Here is a 19,484-nt window from a genome sequence, read left to right as displayed (position 1 = left end):
TATAAACAACCCCAAAGTTGTATTCCCGCAGTATTACCATGCTCTCTGAGCACCAGCCCCTTCCAACCAACGAAAATGAGTAAGTCCTCACATTGTGACACAGACAAGTGGGGAATAGTACCTTCCAGGAAGAGTCTGCACTGCCACTACTGCCCCGAGGCAAACGCTAGGTTCACATTGGATGCGGAAGCGGCGCGGAGTGGAGTTCATGCGTCATGCGCTCTCTCCTGCAGTTCCCGCCAGATGTGCATTTTTCCGTGACAGTCGACAGATGCTTCTGCTAGAGCTTTTTTGTTTTTGCCATCATGGGTAAATAAATAACCTAAAAATATTACCCCATGTTTCTGCTAAAAAGAACTGGGGCCTGTTTCAAGAAGCAGGTTTAACTAATTCAGAGTTCAAACCTGAACTCAGAGTTAACTGACTCAAATTTTGTAAACTCAGAGTTTTCAGCTTCAGAACAGCTGAAAAAAGTTGATTCAATCAACTCTGAGTTGTTGGACTCAGAGTCAGGTACGAGAGTTGCGACCATAAAAAGCCCTGAGCAATGGAGCAAGGACATTAAGATTCACTATGACAACGGGAACAAACACCAATAGGGTGTCATACTTCACGGTGACAGAAGTTGATGTTTTCCTAAAGGGGTATGCTAAGTACGGCACATTTTCTGCAAGAAAAGCAACACAGATGCAGTGCCAAAACAGAGAGAGAAAATAGCTGCCAGAGTTAATGCGTACGTCTACATTTGAATAATTTCAAGTCAGGAGAAGATCTAAATAATGTCAGAAATGTCATTTTGTCACTTGTTAAGTGTGGAATCGTTTTTGATCCGTCAATAATTTAATGAGTTATCTGTGTAATTGCATTAATGACTGTTTTTCGTAACCCCCATCCACCACCACACACACATGAATATCACTGCAAGCCTGGAATATGTTAAAATAAGTATTAGTTAATTTAACTTAAAACCTGCTTCTTGAATCGGGTTCCTGCTCTCTGCCTCTCTCTTGTTGTTTTTTTACACCCAAAACCCAGCCCCGCGCCCCGCTCCGGAGTCGGCCCACTACGTTGATTTGTGTGTGTCTGTCTCTACAGTCTCTACAGTCTGTTTAGATACAAAAACACAATTGCGTTTGTCAATCGCGGTGTTTTATTGTGAAAAATTTGTTATATTTAGAAAAGAAACTGGTTTTTCTCATATATCTTGATGTAACTTCCTGCCAGAAAGGACGCGGATCGCACAAAATAGAGCAGACGCCGAAACGATTCGCTGCACGATGCGTGCCTTCCGCGGAGGACCGCGGTGCTCTTCGCCTGGTGTGAACCACACTATAGGTTAACAAGGGCACCGAATGGAAGCGGCCTCTGCTCCACGCCGCTCTGCAGCGCTTCCGCGTCCAGTGTGAACCAGGCGTAACACACACACCCACTTTCTCCCTGGACCCAGCGGTAATACAGTATGAAGAACGCTTTTATTTTAAATGCACATCCATTGTTGTAAAAGTTTGGATGTTGTTTGTTTTTGTGAGCAAAATGCAGACACGCTGCTGAAGCCGGCTCTAGGATGACGTCATGAAATGGGCAGTACACACAAAGAGCCAAAAGCAGAGCCTCGGAGATCGAAGGGCACTAAAGAACAATTTTTAATGTATTATTCTGACAAATGTAATAGCTGTTTATTTCTCTATAAATGTCTTTGGAATTTTGGTTCCTTGGAGCTGGCGGCTACTTCCTGTTTGGAACTTCAGTTCTCATATACAGTCAATGGTTTTCATTTAATCCAAAACTGATGGTAACCACAAAGATAATCTACGAAGGGCTATACAAACAAACATCAGAAGTTATAAAACACATGTTTGTAAGTGTTTATGTTTTTGTTTATGTACCTGCAGAATTTTCTACACCAGAGAAAAGTTTGAAGCAGGAGAGTGTGATTCCAGAAGAGGAAGCTGGACCTCTGGAAACTTCTACAGAAGTTCACAACCAAGACATGGAGGAAGCTCACTGCACAGGGAATGCTATGCATGTAGGATTTAGTATTATTTTCCTTTATTATTTTTTTTAACATTAAATCAAGTAACTTCTATGTTGTTCAGCTTTCTCTTCTTAGAAAGAACATCAGATCTTTTATTGCTGTTTTGGGAGGAGAAAAAAAAAAAAACAGATAACGTAAAAGCAACAGCTTAGCTTTTTAAAGTTAGGACTGATTCAATATATTTAGTTTTGAAACTGAATTAATCAGTTATTAATTTAATAAAGAAACAGTGAAATTCTCAAAAATACTGTATTACTCTTTAATAAATCCAAAATAACGTGTAAATTCCCAAGAGGAAAGCAGAAGTTTAGTTGTAGTTACATATTTTTGAGTGTTTTTCTGATAGTTATCAAGGGTGGTTGAAGCTGGTGGTAGAAAGGATGTCATGAGCTGCGTTTCTATTGAAATGTGCTAAATGCAGACACGTCAATTTCAATTAAAATGTGCATTTATAAAAAAAAAAAAAAGGTTTTCCTGGTTGGAGGATGTGATTTTTGAGGTGTAACGAAATGTATATATTTTGTAGAAGTGCAATGGAAACACTTTTTTCAAATTAAATGAATCACATGACCAACAACCGGACACCATGCCCAGATGTGCGGTGCTTTAGGTCCTACAGCAAGACAGAGAACACAGAGGCATAGAAGGCTGCATCATCACAGCTGAGTGTCAGAAGTTGAGCGTGTCATGGAGAATTGTTCGACCCACAACTTCACTCTAAAATCACCACCACAATTTCCCTAAATCACTTCATTTCATGCTTAGAGTTTTCCGTTATGGTCATTTGTCTTAAAAAACATCATTTTTTGAACCATCAGCCAAAGAGGTTTCAGAGTACAACCTGGACTAGAACCAGACAGCAATATCAAGAAAACAACTTTACTATAGCAACCATTAGTGGAGGATTTAATATGAACATGTTTTATCTTTTCAGGACAATAATGGTCTTAATACAAGTGAAGATTGAAATTGGTCAAAAATCCCGTATTTCTTGCATGAATTTAGTTTTCAGGGAATTTACAGATTTTATTGGTAAGCAAAACGGATATACTATTAACTACAACTAAATACTATAATATTGCTATATTATTGTCATAGTGTATTTAGTAGACACACAAACAGAAAAACGTAATAAAACTTGCTTGAAAAGGTTACCTGACTTTAAAAAAAAATGATGGTTCTTCATAATTACTCTATAACGTCTTTATGAGAAGAGAAATTAAATATTTATACATAATCAAACATAAAAAATAATATTCTGAATTAGACTTTGTTCCATGATAAATTAGCTGCCTGTTAAAATCTTGTCACAAAGTGTCGTGATCATGAATATAAAAATATAAAATCAAGTTAAAAGCATCAAAATGACTGTTGTCACACCTGAACAACACTTTAGCTCAACCAGAGAATGCCCATTTGTTGAATGTTTAGAAATGAGTTGTGGATCAATGGTAATCCATCCTTCTGCAGTGTGATAAATTAATTTAGTAGACGGATGTCTCTCTTGATTAATAGAAATCTGCTTGCATACTGGTTACACAATAGTCCCCATCTGACAGTTACATGTCAGGTCATTTTCTGTTTCTTTCAGCCACTCGGCGCTCAAGCTGATCACTTTGGTGGGCAGCTCAAGGAGGAGCCTCTGCAGACCATGCCAGAAATTAATGAAGTGCAAGAGTGGAGCATGAGATCGCAGGGTGAGTCTCCACCCCCTTTTACATAACCACTCCCCCCTCTTCTTCTCTTCTAAGAATACCCGATCTTTAGAGATGGCCAAATCGATACCTCGCGAAGCACTGACACAATTGGGCTGAGATCGACACTCTGCTCGAATCATTTGAGTTAGAAATAGTGACATCTGCTGGTGGTCAATATACATCCAAGCGCACACGCCGTCAAGACCTTCAAGGAAACTTTAAAGCTCAGTCAGTGTTTATCTTTTTATGAAATGTTTGATCCAAGATTTGTAATACTCATTTTATCTGGATAATGCTTTGACAACTATTGGATGTGGCAAATATGTTGGATAGTAATATTGGCTTTGGATATACAATAGGCAAGAATGAGCAGGATCATCTTCTCCACTATGATGTTTCAGTTGCGAATGTAACTGGGTGGTGGATTGCGCCCACAAACCCCACCCCGCCACCCCCCCGCTCGTGGGGGAGCAGCACATGAACCGAGGGAGAGAGAGCGGGATGAGGAAACGACAACATATAGGGCCCGGTCCCACTGGCTTTCACAGCCATGTTATTGCTGGAGCACGGAAGAAATTTCCTCCCTGTGGTCCAGACGCTGTTAGCAGTGGACTGGTAGTGCAACGGGCGAGATGTGGCAGCGGAACAAACGTCTATACACGCGGTACAAAATTTGTCCGCCGTTGCACGCCGAAAGAATTTTTGAACTGCACAAAAATTGAGACCACGTGTGACTGCGTGTGGTACCAGCGTTACGGCTGTGAAATGGCCGTGGAACAGCAGTGCAACAGCAGTTTCAGTGTGAGATCGGACCATGGAGTGAATGCCGGCACACGCGCCGGTCTGCGTTTGTACCACTGCTTACAGATTCTGTTTAACGGCTGAGCGTGGGAGGACGCGCTTACACGTGATTAAGCAGTGCTCTGGCAGTGGAGTGGCAGTGGAATGGCCTTTAGCATCTGTATCACTGCTATTCCACAAACATGAATAAAGTTAGCACGTCTAAGCGCGTGTGGCAGATTTTCCTAATTTTTTACCTGTGATATGGCCGTGAAAACCAGTGGGACCGGGCCTTAATTTAGGCTACACTCACATCAATAACAACACGTGTTTTTACTTTATTTATTCTTTTTGTGCATAATCTTATATTGTTGATGATGAAGTAAGTAAAGCAAAAAAAAAACCCTAGCGAGCAGTTTGGGAGACGAACAGCAGCATCTCGCATCTCTAAGAAGAGCCACACTTTTCATCCCTACAATTAACCAACACAGACAACAATATTTCGGTCCGTTATTAAACCGTGGTAAAGTTCTGTTTAACAGCTCGGCCATTGACAGGTTGTCAGTGTGCTCGACATGTAACGTATCGAGGCCTCGTTTCCATCGGTCACGTGATTTGCAGTCTAATTGCTACCGAGCAACACTTCCGGTTTAAAGAGATCGATCCTGTATCGAGAAGGTGTGCCGAGCTGGACATCTCTACTGATCTTTAATGGCAAAAATGGAAGAAATACGTTTTCCTGTCACTGATACGGCAGTGATAGAGGTGGGTCTTTATAAAGATTAAGCAGAATGTTGTAACATTTGCATGAAACCACAGTTAAATTGTAAAAGTAGAAACATTTACAGTAGTCACTGAAATATTTTAAAGCTGACAAATATAGTTACAGATACATTTAGTGGCTGATAACTAATGAGGCTTTCCCTTTGAATTATTCAACAAAATCCTTTTAAATTCTTGCTAGTGAAACAGTTTTAACGAAAATGATGGTGCACTGTAAAAAGATTGACCACAATAAGACCATAAAAACATGTAGGATGTGTCTTCTAACTAGCACACCAGTATATTATTGTCCAACAACGTCAGTGTCCGGTCATTTGGACATCTGTCACTATGCAAAAGTGGAGTTAACAGGATAGTAAACTGATTAAGATTGATAATATTTTCTAAAAAGATGCTGAAATGCACATTGACATGACACTGAGCTTCTGGGAGAATTTCCTTCAGGACTAATGAGACAAAACTTGGTTCACAGACCATAAATTCACAAAATTTAAAGCATTCAAAATCAGGAAGACTTTCATTGCTGGGAAACATGGGAGGCTTCATTATGGTCTGGGCTGCTTTGCTATATCCAAAACAGGGTTATTTAAACCTGAGGCATTCTGGAGAGAAATGTGCGGGCTTCTGCTGGAAGTTATAGTTTTAATCCAAGAAAATCAGAAAATAGGACCTCTAGCAGAACAATGAACCCAAAATACAAATGGCTAAAAATGTCTTTAATAAAGCCTGATTGAACTGAAACCTCCCATCCAGAGAAGGCATCTTTTTAAAGATGCACTCTGATGAAAATCGGGTTTCTAACATGTTCATGTGGATTTTTTCTTGTCCTAGAGAATATATGTATAAAGAAAATTATGCATAAAATTTAGGGATGTAGCAATGAATTTCAACAATACCTTGGTTCATATCATAATTGGCAGTTGCCTCTAAGATTCATAGTCAATTTTAGTCGATTTTGATCGATCTGATTGGATCAAAATCACTGACTTAAAATGGATCCAGGACATTTTTATCCAAGACTTCCTTCAGTGTGACTCAGAGATAAATACCTGCTACTGAAAAGTGCAGGTGATGTTTTCCAGATTCCTCGTATTTCTTCAAAATAATCCAGTGTAGATTAAATATATGTACAAGTAAACAAGAATAAATGTCAAACCCATTAACATTTTAATGTGATAAAGTTCAGCCCACTGTTGTTTTTTCGCATCTGAATAATCATTATTAGAACATCCTGCCACACTGTACGGTCACATGACTTTGACAAATTCAGTGTTTCCACACATTGGACTGGAATGATGGTTTATCAGTTTTTGCTGCATCATGTGTGTGTTATCCGCTTTGGTGGACCTTATTTTAACAACCTGTTGCACGTTAGTCTAAATGATATTTTTCAAGATCAATTATAAATGATGTATTTCATTTTGAAATGCTTTTTTTAATGGTCAAGTTTCATTCAATCAACAACTTGCCTCAGATTGATCTTGTTGGATTGAAGGAAATTTAGATTGATTCATCATTACACTTGTGCTAAAATTGCATTTCTTCTTTCAAACTTGTCGTTGATCAGGAGCAGACAAAAAGTTTTTGTAAAAAAGCGCATTTGTTATGTAGAAAACTATGCTGGTGGTAGTTTACAGACTCTTATATCCACATCTTAACAGCAGTGCAAGAAAAAAGGCGCACAATATCAGAGCAATCCAGCTGTTCAGTTTTGAATAGATTCCAGCTCAGACGAGGAAAACAAAGACGTTAATGGATCTATTTGTCTGCAAGGGAATGCATCCAAATGGAGCAGAGTTTTCAGTTCCTACATCACAGAAACAATCTTTTTCGAATTGCATTTTTTTTTTGTCTACTCCTGATTCACAAGGATTTGAATAAATAAATAAATACAAAAAAATGCAGTTTTTAATCTTAATTTTCTTTTAAATGTCATCAGAAAAAAGCCACAAGAACATGTTTAAAACAACCAAAAACACAAGTGTATTTGAAGTGGGTCTTTAAGTCTTTACTGACATTTTTGGTACATTTTACCAGACAGACAGCACAGCGACAGAATGCAACTACAGTGGGGAACAATCCTTTGCTTCCATGTGCTGCTCTCTTGTCCAAATGAATGAGCAGAATGAGCTTTTACAGACACCTGAAAGTCAAAGTCTCACAACCTTTCTTTGCAGAAACGGATCCTTCCAGCCTGTCAGGTTCTAGTAAACGTTTCAATGAGCAGAAGATCGCAAAATGGGAGAGCGGTTTTGAGCAGGGAGCAGAATCGAGCCAAGAAGGCCACTCGGCTTACTCCTCTGAAGCTCTGTTCCAGAGCAGGTATGGTATGGATCAGTTAGGCGGCGTGGAGGAGACTGCAAATGAAAACGCCAGCATGATGGCCATGGCTAGTTACAGTGACATGCAAGGATCGTCATCCCACCTGGGGGGCAACTTGGCTGACTTGAACCAATGCAATGATAAAAATGCAATGGTGGAAGGAGCTGATCACCAGTGTTACCAGACTGTTATCCCTCAGAAAAGACGACTCGCTCCATCTTCACCAGTAGCATCACCTGAAAAGGCCAACATGAATGAAAAGGAAGCCTTTACCTGTTTATTAATAGATGAAGAGGGTTACTTGCAAGACACAAATGTACCTCATGCGTCTTCTGATGCAGGAATACTATTGAGTTTTCGTGGCCAGGGCATTCCATTAACCCAGTCTTCCTCTCAGGGTTTGTATGAACCTTCGAATCCATGCAGTGGTTCATTAAACTTAGACACTTTGCTGCATCAGACTGCATCCAAAGGAGGGAGAAGAGATGCATCAAACTCATGTTCCACAGCCTTTCCTAATTCTGTTTCCCTAAAGACCCATAAACGGACACTCAAAAGTACCGGACACGGGGCGCCATTCTCCCGCATCCAGGGCACGAAGAGTTCCACTCAAGCGTGCAATCTCCAAATCCACCAGAAGATTCACTCAGGCCAGGAACTCCACCTGTGTAGCCACTGTGGCAAAGGATTTTCTTCCTTTGAAGACTTAAAAAGCCACAAATGTGGGCAAATCGGGGACAAACCTTACTGCTGCACCGTTTGTGGGAACAAGTTCAGCCGCCTCTGGAATCTGAAGCTGCACCAGAGAATTCATACCCAAGAAAAACCCCACCGGTGCAGTATGTGCGACAAAAGCTTCACACGGGCAGATATACTGAAGATTCACCAGCGCACCCACACCGGAGAAAGGCCGTACTGCTGTTCTGTTTGTAACCTCAGTTTCAAACGCCTGGATCACCTGAAGTCACATCAGCGCAAACACATCAACCTGTAAGACTCGAGCAACAGCTGGTTTGAGCATTTATTTGTCTAGTAAAGAAACAAAGACTGTTTTTTAGTAAAATGTTGGTATTTTCTGATGAAAAGCATATTTACTGAAGACAAGAATCAACATGAAAATTTGAGACCATGATAAATCATCAAATAACCTCCACTTCTTTTGTGACACGAATCTTATTCAGCTTCATTGAAAATGAAATAGTAACTCAAATGAGGGGCCTCTGGTCACATGCCAGATGGCGCCAGAAAAATCTCTAGCCGGAAGCGGAAATTTTGTAACTTTAGCCGATTGCTTAAGCAGAAATTTCAGAAACTTTAGGAAACCCCTTTTAAAAAATTATATATTGAAACCTTTTCCGAACTATCAGCTTTTAAGATTTTAAATGTGAATAAACTGTAACTGTCTTGCAGTTTAGTGTGCAAGATGAACATCAAATGGGGCAGAGAACGTTAATCTTTTAATTTCTTCCAAGTCAATATTAATAAGTGTTCACATTTGTTTAATTAATGCAGTTTTTTTTTCTCTGTGAATTATCTGATCGCCGGCGAAATGCCGTTTTTTTTTCCTCTGTAAATCACCTGATCAGAGTTGGCAAAATGCGTTTTTTTTTTTAATTTTTTTTTTCTGTGAACCAGGTGATCGTTGAAGAAATGCTGTTTTTTTTTTTTTCTCCGAATAAACTGATCACGTAAGCAGTTACGGTATGTCAAAGAAAAAAGTCAAAACCTTTAAACCAGGGGTTCTAGTCGAGGACTTCCTGCCACTGATTTCGGGTGCAAATTATTATTCTCTTTTTTTTGTGGCCAGCTCCAGCAGGGAGAAGGACTTCCGGCTATTAACTTTTAAGCTGCATATTATTTCCCTGTGGCCAGATTCTCTTGACAAAAATGCACCCTCGTGGGCGTGGCTGTCTTCACATCAATCACAATAAATTCTGTCAGTAATTTATTAAGTTATTTAATGTTCCACTGATGATCCCAAACAAAGAAAAGCTGTTTTAGTTGGCTTTCCTGGCATTTGAGTTCCATCTTTAAGCCATAGGTTTACCGAGATCTTTGACGATATCCGATGGATGGCTCAAAGATGGACTCAAAATTCCATAGCATTTAACGGAAACAGAACACAGACATTATCAACTAATGTTACAACATTAACAGTAGTGCTGACCGATATGGGAAAAATTGTATATCACAGTAACAATGTATATCACGATAAACCACATTAAAGTATATTTTCAGTTATTCTCTGAAAAAAAATATTTTCTCTGACTCAATATTTTCAAGTAACATGTAACTGAATTGTCATAAATGGGAAACATTTTTTTTTAAAGTACTCAATTTCAAATTTCTTAGTAGAAAAACCCTTTTCTGCACAAAAGTTCAGCAATAAAAACGATAGAAACGATTTAAGAGAAACGTCATGATAGACACTTTACCATCGCCCACACGATATGTATTGTCATGTCGCCCAGCACTAATTAACAGACTAAAAATGTCCCTCCTAAAGTAAAAAGGTGAACAGAGAACTGGTTAATAATTGCAGGACGTTGCTACACCAACAGTAACCTTAAAAGAACTGCAAGAGCTTCTGGGAAGTCTTGCGTATTCTTAACAGACCAGCAAGGCAGATGTTTCTTCTTTCAAAGAAAACATCCAAGTCCTGCCAAACTCTCAAAAGCATCTTACAACAGCACACTAGTCAAAAATATGATGGTTTGATGAAACATTTAATTTTTTTGCCAATGCTTTCAAAAGACGTTTGGTGCAATGTTGCACACGTCACATCCTCAATGAAGCACGGTGGTGGTACTATCATCTTGCTATCTTTTACTTCAGTTAATGTTCAGAGAATTCTCAATGATTTCAAACAGCAGTCACTCTAAGCACAAAGGAAGAAAATTGAAGATGCGTGTATTTTTCAACAAAACTGCTCAAATTATATATATAAACGACAGAATCACCACAAAAGTCTAAACATGAATCTAATTTAAAATCTGAGCGTGATATAAAGAGTACTGTCCAAATATACCAAATCCTACCCACAGAAATGAGTACTAGAAATAGGAATTCTAAAGTATTTATTTGAAGTTGAATACTTAATAATACTCCTCTTCCTAAAATATTTTATTGAAAACTGTATTGGGTCTTATTTAAATGGGAAAAGTTCTGAGCTGTCTCGTCTCAGTTCGGTCTGTTTTAGACTTTAACACGAATGTAAGGACTTCACATTCTCTGTATATCGTTTGGTTTTTAGTAATACTTTCTGTGAACATAAAAAGGCTGACGATAATTTGTATCGTATTTCTCATGTTTTTAAAAATACTCTGGTGGTGGGTAAAAAAACCTAATTTTTGTGAATGGGATTTAAAATAAAATATCATTTAGATCTTTGAATGGTTTTATGTCTTCTTGGCAGCAGAAGGTTAAGCTCTATGAATGGTGATTTTTCAAGACGATGGCACCCCAAAACAGTGAGGATTTCCATCTAAGGGAGTCTTATGCAGAATAATGACCTTCATCTCCTCCATTATTTTGTATTTGTTTTTTAATTCTTTAGAAAGCTATCACCGGTCTTATATACTGATGGGGTTTTTTTGCAAAATAGATTTATTTAAAAAAAACAAACAACTGTTTTCATAATAATCTTTTAAGCAGCACTCCTGACCTCCCCCCTGTGGTGAGAGCTCATGTCAGCTCTGTGGAAAGTTTCGAACGCTGGGGAAAACCTAAAAAGGAATTTATTTTGGCATGGAAAATGCAGTTACATAAGAGTGAATTAAAAAACAATAAAAAGCAGATGTTTAGGAAAGAAAATGATCTATAATTGTAAGAGACTTGTATTTTAAACACATTTCACAAAAGATAAACAATCTGAGAAACAAACATGATAGATTTTTTTTATTAATAAACCATAGAATTGAGGATTTTTGATAAAGTGTGGGGCTATCTGTTGATAATTCCAACATTCCACTTCAACCATTGACGGTATAAGAGAACTGGACTGATTTATTATTATGTTACATTCATTGACTGTGAATGGTTACATGCAGAAAAGGGTTTACCTTCAACTCCAGTGAAATAATCTCAGTTCAGTGGCCATTTTTCCACAATATGGACACCTCCATGTGGAGGTAGTAAAAATTAGTCAGCAGTTATTGGGTCTGAGTCAGTCTGTATTTATGGCAACTACTGTTGCCAATCAGGAGTGAGCTTGATGGAAGTTCACACCCTTTCCACAGAAAGCAGGCATGGGAGAATCTAGTTGAGTCTGAACTCCTTCACTACTTAGTGCACTATATAGTGGATTTGGCATTTTATAGATCTGTCTAAATCAATGACCAAGTCCGAATTCCCACCCTAATCCCTAAATACTAATAAACTATATAGGACTGTATCGCGCCCTGGATTTTAAAATCAATTTAGACATGAAGCTCACTACTTTTTTTTTTTTTTTAATACCGTGATATGACATCACCAATTTCACAACATTAAAAAACCTAATTCATATGAAAATTTTACGCCTAATTTTCCACTGTGTTCACTGTTCTGATGCTGAAAATGTTGAGTTTGTTAAAAATTACATTTAAACATTTTTTTTTCCGCAAAAATTGTTCTAACGTAATGCATCGTGGTATAAATTTGATAATGTAGTGAGCATTGATGCACACTGGTTTTCACAGAGACTTCTGGGAAGTTTCTAATGCACTCGTGGTGAAGGAATTTGGACATAGCCAAGAATTCCAAAATCGAGTTCCCTAGAAATTTCCCTGAAGTCTCTGTGAAAACCAGTGTGCATCAATGCTCACTATATTGGTGAATATAGAACACAATGCATTGCATTTAAACGACTTTTGTGGAAAGAATATATTATAATATATATTTATCACAGGGGTGTCAAACTCAATCGCAAAGGGGGCCAAAATCCAAAACACACCTTAGATCGCGGGCTGAACAGCATAAACATTTATTGAACACACTAAAACTAAATTGTTTAAACTTTAAAAACTTAACTTTTTAACATTACTATAAATAAAAACCGGGAAGAATATTTTTCCAGAATAAATCAACTTAAACCTTAAATAACTTTCAATATTTTACCCTCCATAAAAATTATACAAGTTATAAATAAGCAGAAGATAACATTGGGCCATTAATAACAATAAAATAAAATGATCTGGAGGGCCTGATCCGGCCCCCGGGCCTTGACTTAAACATGATATATCAGAACACAATGGATTCATAGTCTTCATAAAATGTTCATATTTATTAGGTTTTCACTATGTGAAATATGTGAGGTTATATTTTTGTTAAAAAATGTGAGCATGGTGTCTGGATTACTTTTAAAATACAAAGCACCAGACAGTTTTAGGATTAGGACTATGATTAAGAAAGATTATAACCATTGACTGTAAAAATATATACAGTCTATGATTATAACAGATGCGGAAACGTCACGTGCGCTTTGTCATGCCAAACCTCTGGGCCACCGTACTGCGTAATACGTGACACCGTGAGTCAAAACAACGGCTACAAGTGGGTGTTGATGTCCGTCCATTGCATTAGACCGTTTCGCAGTTGCTTTGGCCAACTAAAACTAAAGAGTAACTTTAGAGAAGAGGAGTTTCTATCGATAGCGGAATGGAGGGTTGCTGAGTTTCGCGCGACGCCGGAATAGATTAGCATGCGGATGCTAATGCTAGGTTAGCTGCTTAGGCGATATCAGTCCACCGGTATGTCTGTCAATGAGCATCTCGTCCGTGAGTTTCATTACTGTCTGAATTTTAGTCACAACCAAAAACAATAACCCCGGTGCGCGGGCACCTTACTAAACAAAAAGCGCATTTAAAACGAATAGCATCAAAAAGGATGTAAAAGAAAATCTCAGACATTTTAAATCAAAGGCACCGCTTCCCTGTTTATCTGAGAGGAAAACAGACATTCAAGAGCGAGAAGTGAGAGTCCACCATGCCGGATCTGGACGCCCTGGTTGTGGCCTTTCAGACCCAGCTGTCTGATGTGATGGAGGCTGTGGTGAAGACGGCGATGTTTGAGGTCACGCGCCTGGTGGAGGACGTCTTCCTGGTGGAGGTGAAACGGAGGAGGCAGGAGCTGGAGTCTCTACGGATGCAACTGCAGCGGGCTGAGGAGCAGGTCGGAGAGGACAAAGGGGGACCGAAGAATCGCGCTGAAAGTTCAGGACTGGAGGAAAGAGCGGACTCTGGGGAAACGGGAGAGCTTCAGGAGGGTAAGAGCTCCGACCTGAAGGGGTTGATGGGACATGTGTGTGGATCAACAGAGCAGTCATGTCCTTCATTTCCAGACATGATGCCTGGCTGTGATGTCAAAACTCAGCGGGATGCTGTCGGATGCTGGATGTCCGGTCTCAAGCTGGATATAGAGGATGAACCTGCAGCCACACAGAATCCTGAACCCAACTCACAGGTGAGTCAGCTGTCAACAGATCTGACTTATTTAGCTGTCACAGTCACCCTTCAGGCTTAATCATCATCAACGTTCCTTTTAATGGGATGCATTAATTCAAACAATCTGTTTAGTGCTTTTCATTCCGTTTGAAACACAAATAAAATGCTTATAAAATTGAAAAGTGTTTGAAAACTGACACACGTTAAAAAAGGCTGATGTCTTTTGCACACAATTATTTGCAACCAAGAGCCAAAATTGATTCATGTTAGTCCCATATGTGGCCAAAATGCACATTGCTGCATCGCCTGCATGTATTTTAACCCTAACCTTAACCCCTAACCCCACCCAATGTACGTCAATGGTCATCACCGCAGCGCCCGCACCAACACAGAGCAGTGCAGACCCCAAAGCGGTACCCCAGGTACCCCAAAGGGAACAAGCACAGAAGCAACAGCTACTGGAAAACACAGAGTTTCAGTCACACAAAAGCTGTCTTAAATGTATTGTTTAGGATCTAAATGTCTAAAGATCTGTGCTAGTTTAAAACTTCACTCATAATTAGGGCTGGGTTTAATTATCATTTCCAGAAATGATTTAATTTGATTCATAAGAGCCGGAATCGATTCGATTCCAATATTTTTCAACTACTCTTTCGATTCTTAAATTCAGTACAATTTTGAGTTTACACATTTATACACATTTGTTTAGAAATACATTAATAATCTACTATATGATTTGAATATATTCGTATTAATCTCTAATGAGATTGTTAATATCATACAGTGTTACATGGATTCTCTAAAGGAGAAGTTCTAACTAAAATGTTCAGATCATTAACATTGGAAACATTGTTCTGCTTCTCCTGGAGGGCGTTTCAGTTTGGACACTAGGAGATGATCGCGCTGTAGCATTACACCTTATTCCAGAAGAGGAAGAAAAAATGAGGAAAAGAAAAAAGATGTTTTAGACCACAAGTAGTTACTTTAAAAAATATTTCCTTAAAAGAATTCAGAAAATTAATGCCTGTGAGTTTATAAAGATGTTTATTTAGTTAGTGATGTATGTTTAGGTAGAGCAAGCATTAGCATTAGTCGTTCTATGGAAAATTCCATTAAACGTTAGCATCAAGCTAGTGGACTTTAGCTTTATGTGCTAAATAAATTTATATTTTTATGAATTGATTTTTTATCTATTAACCTTAAATCGATTCAAATTGATTTTACTAAACCAGCACTACTAATAAAGACTTTGACTTCCCGACGGCAGCATGTTAGTGTAGTTAGCGTGCTCGTCTCGGACCAAGGGGTTCTCTGTATGTGTGGATGTCTCCGGTCCCTAACCCAGCAAATAAGTGGACTGTAGAGTTGTTGGTTGAATACATAAAGAGCTGTATTTGATTCGTTGCTTCAAACTACAAAGATATAATTTAACATTTGTGTTACGGAGACTACTTATCGCCACTTATCCCTTCTTTTGCGGTAAGCGTACCGCATTGGCCTGATACCACGATGACTGTAAATTTGCGGTTAATCTTGCTGGCCTACTTCGTCGATGAATTGATAACTCTTAAATTTCACACAGGCGTAAATGTGTGTTTGTCAGTGATTGTGTGGTCCTGCAACAGACTGGGAAACAGTTCACTGTGTACCCCACCTTCCCCCAGCAGTACCTAGGATAGGCTCTGGCCCCCCTGTGAGCCTGAAAGGAATATATGGGGTTTAGAGAAAAAAAAAACTGGACTTTCTTCCTAATCAAAAACACATAATGATTAGTATTGAAGGTGCTATTTACCTTTCAGGCTGCAAAACAAGAGGATCAGATGACCACTTTGGGTGTGAAAGAGGAAGAAGTGAATGCACCGTGTTGTTCTTCACATAATTGGAGCAGTACGTTTGATGGTAAGGATTCCTTATTCTCTTTATGTTGGCTTTGTTAGCTTTAAAGGGTCTAAATCAGTCGTTCTCTGGTCCTTCTCATAGATTTTCTTGTCAGTTTCAGTTCTCTTCTTTCACTTCAATAATTCTACTTAGTAGTTTTACAGTTTCATAAAAGCTTTACTCATAAAATTAAAAGTGATCTGTTTTGGTGCTTTCGAAGGAATGAAGTGTAAAAATAAACCATTTTAGATACTATTTGTGAGTGATTTTTTTTTATGGATTCATTTTTTAGAAAGAACAGGACTTGAGTCTAACAACGCAAGTGAAGCGGCTGAAGTTAGATCCAAGAAGGCTGAGGGAGACGGCGAAGATTTCTCGAAGAGCACCAAAAGACAATCGGCTGCATATCAGTATCCCGAGGATCAGCCGGAGGCGTGCCTGGTCGCAGATCAGCCTCATTTTCCTCCTCTGGAACTGGACGCGGGTTGGATTGGTCTTCCTGGTCTGCTGCAGAGCCACAGGGCTGAAAAGGAATGCGATCCGGTCAAAAGTGAAAGTTCTGCAGCTCACAAAGAGCCTGCGCTGTGTGACTCGGTGAGAGCCGACGTTCAGCTTTCTTTAGGTACAGATCGTGTTTCTTCCTCTGGTTCCCCTAAAGCCAGAATTCAACCCGGCGGTGCGCTGGGGGTAACTGTGAAGACGGAAGCCCTTATCGATTCAGGTGAGCAAAGAGAACGTGCAGAAAAAAAGCTTAAAAAAGCCGGACCAGCATCTCCAGCCACTGCGGTCAAACCGCACAGGGTGATTTTGGAGAAGTTCAGCAGCTCTTACAATAAAGCCTCTGTGCTAGAAGTAATGAAGCCTCAGTCTAAAGTAGATTTGAGCTCACATGAAGCTACAGAGCATATCCATCGACCTATGAAAAAGCCTCCAAGTATTCGAACCTCCTCACCAGCGTCTGCAGCTCACTCTTTGGTGGGAAGCCTCAGTAACTCTAACAGGATTCCCTCCACGTCCAAAGCTGCTCCTCCTTCCGCTCTCTCCATGCAGCGGCTTCACCTTCACCGGACCGGTGCGTCATGGGCGGGCCTTAAATCCCAGCTTCAGCCCACAAACTGTCATCACTCCAACCCCACCCCCCACGTGGAAGCCCACCCCCACGTCGGCTCCAGGCACCTCCTGCGCTGCGGTCAGTGCGGCAAGTGCTTCCCTCACCCCAGCAACTTGAAGGCGCATCTGCAGACGCACACAGGCGAGCGGCCGTTCTGCTGCTCGCTCTGCGGGCGCAGCTTCACCAAGCTGAGTAACCTCAAGGCCCATCGGCGGGTCCACACTGGGGAGAGGCCATACTGCTGCCTCGCCTGCGGTAAAAGGTTCACTCAGAAGTGTAACCTAAAGCGGCACCAGAGGATCCATCTGGATGTATGATGCTGGAGAGCCCAGATGTTTACATAGACTTTGGTGTTTGTGAATCCTAAATGTTTAAGTTATAACGTTTAATGTGACTCTTGAAGTCCTTCAAGTCTGATTTGAATCCTCAGATTTATTTGTTGCGTTTTTAAGAAGCCCTCTGTCAGCTCAGAAACTTTACAAAAAAACATTTAGATGGAAGTGCATCAGCCTGACCCAAACTCATCAGAACATTTACGACAACTGAGTCCTAAAACGTCCTTAACTAGTGCTGGATATCACTGCCAAACTACTTCCTCTATTTCATTTCATTCAGATTCAATAAATATTAACTTATTTGTCAAACTTCCTTCCCGAATACAATTCAATTTGCTTATAGCAGGGGTCTGCAACCTGCAACACTTAAAGAGTCATTCCGGGCAATTTCTCGACAAACTAAACCCAGTAGCAGCCACAAAGTCTTCACTCATCCTTTAGAAGATAAGATACTGATTTATATTCATGTTTTTGCTACTAACACAATATATTTAAACAAACTATTGTGGTTTTTTGGTATAAATAAAACATAAACATGAAGAGAAAAGAGCTTTTTTTTCAAAAAAATATTAAATAGTTTATAACTTTAGACAGAGCTTTGCGTTACTTCCCTTCAAAATAAAAGACATCCTACACCATAGGATCATGTCAATTCAGCAAATGCAGAAGGAAGTGTAAAGTCATCAATTAGTTAAAAAAACAAACTGTTGATTTTACTGTTTCTAGAGCATTTAAGCCACAAATTCACACATCTAACCACAAAAAGTAAATCAGAGCTAATGAAGTGACCCTTACCACATAATAAAACCGTGAGTAACACTTTAAATCCTTGAATTTGTTCAAAAATAGAAAATCTGCTGTATAACCCAGTAGATTATAAATATAAAATGTTATGTGATAAACAAGGCTCAAAATGAACTCCAAATGTGTCAGTATGACGATAACCTACAAAGGACTGATGAAGAATTACGGCTACCGTTGTTAGGATCCTCAGTGAATGATTCATACCGTCCTTCAACTGTTTGTGAATGACTTGAAAAAAGTTTTTTTTTTACTTTACTACATACTTTGTCCTTTAAAGTTACTCTTAATTTTTTTTAAAACATTTTATTTTAGCCAAAGAGCCACAATGGAAGGGTGAAAAGCTACATGTGGAGCCGCAGGTTGCAGATTCCTGGCTTATAGAAATATGTTTTTGCATAACTAGCCATTTAGAGTGAACACAAGTAGATTTCCTGTTAATAAAATTATGAATTCTTATGAAAAAACACAAAAAGCAGTTTAGTTTCTTTAAAATAAAAGGGAGTGTTTAAAATAATTCATGGATTTGATTAACCCTTTAACACCGGAGGCGTCGCTTTTGACACTTAAACACACAATATTAAACATCCTAAAGGAGAAAAGTGACTCTTCTCCTTTAGGATCTGCTAGAATGACGTTGATCGTGTTAACATTTAAGAATACTACACTGGAGCTCCGCTGTTAAAGGGCTAAATATTATAAGTCAACATCTGGTCATTGCTAACACATTTTTAGAAAGTAACTCAAACTGCTGATCAAATAACTAGCAACTTTAGTGAAAGCTAAGAGGGTTTTTTTAAGGTGGATTTCATATGAAACAAACATCTTTTTTTTAAGTGCCGTGTATTTTTCTGTCAGTATTCTGTGCGTAGGTTTTATCGGGTTCTGTTTTCCCTGTCAGTCTTAATAATCCACAAATGTCTCCATTTAGTTAATCACCTCCATGTATTTAAGTGTCTGGTTTTCAGTTCCTCATTGTCAGGTCATCTGCTCTGTCACCACTTTTGTTCCTCCATGGGGTTTTGTCATGTTTTGGTTAATTTATTAAATTCTTTAGGTTCCTGTCATCCAGCCTGGTCTCCTGCATTTGGGTCCTCCACCAACATGTCATGACATTTCCATCATAAAGTCAATTCATTTAGCAGTTCTATAATGGAATTGGAAAAACTACACAATGCTGTTTTTGCTGCTTAGCATCCTCTCTTTTGACAGTGTAATCCTAAAGTCAGATCAAGTGGATGAAAGTTGTGTTCAGTTTTCAGCTGCAGAGTCTGTTCTTTCAGTTATGGTTGTAATCAACAATATTCTTTTAACAGTCAG

General features: G+C 39.2%; 2 protein-coding genes across 2 annotated transcripts; both read left to right on the top strand.

The window, feature by feature from the left end:
- Positions 1-1,886: 1,886 nt before the first annotated feature.
- Positions 1,887-11,010, top strand: si:ch73-109d9.2 (uncharacterized protein LOC565042 homolog; the record flags this gene model as incomplete). Its single annotated transcript, XM_024290821.2, is given in 3 exon segments — positions 1,887-2,026; positions 3,627-3,732; positions 7,473-11,010. Coding segments are annotated over 3 exon segments (1,385 nt in total), but the record flags the coding sequence as incomplete, so codon positions are not given.
- A 1,895-nt stretch (positions 11,011-12,905) lies between these two features.
- si:ch73-109d9.3 (B-cell lymphoma 6 protein homolog) lies at positions 12,906-17,876 on the top strand. Its single transcript, XM_024290819.2, has 4 exons — positions 12,906-13,861; positions 13,937-14,058; positions 15,839-15,938; positions 16,210-17,876. The coding sequence occupies exons 1-4, from the start codon at positions 13,582-13,584 to the stop codon at positions 17,343-17,345; spliced, it is 1,638 nt and encodes a 545-aa protein (XP_024146587.1). The 5' UTR covers positions 12,906-13,581; the 3' UTR covers positions 17,346-17,876.
- Positions 17,877-19,484: the final 1,608 nt, after the last annotated feature.

The sequence above is a fragment of the Oryzias melastigma genome, linkage group LG1 (genome assembly GCF_002922805.2).
Source record: "Oryzias melastigma strain HK-1 linkage group LG1, ASM292280v2, whole genome shotgun sequence".
Lineage (NCBI taxonomy): Eukaryota > Metazoa > Chordata > Actinopteri > Beloniformes > Adrianichthyidae > Oryzias > Oryzias melastigma.
This window is presented reverse-complemented; position numbering and strand designations above follow the sequence as displayed.

Excerpts from the sequence above, each read along its gene's own strand:
- si:ch73-109d9.3 (XM_024290819.2), top strand. The coding sequence starts at position 13,582 with ATGCCGGATCTGGACGCCCTGGTTGTGGCCTTTCAGACCCAGCTGTCT. Across the intron at positions 14,059-15,838 it reads ATCCTGAACCCAACTCACAG|GCTGCAAAACAAGAGGATCA; the intron begins GTGAGTCAGCTG and ends TTTACCTTTCAG. Across the intron at positions 15,939-16,209 it reads TTGGAGCAGTACGTTTGATG|AAAGAACAGGACTTGAGTCT; the intron begins GTAAGGATTCCT and ends TTCATTTTTTAG.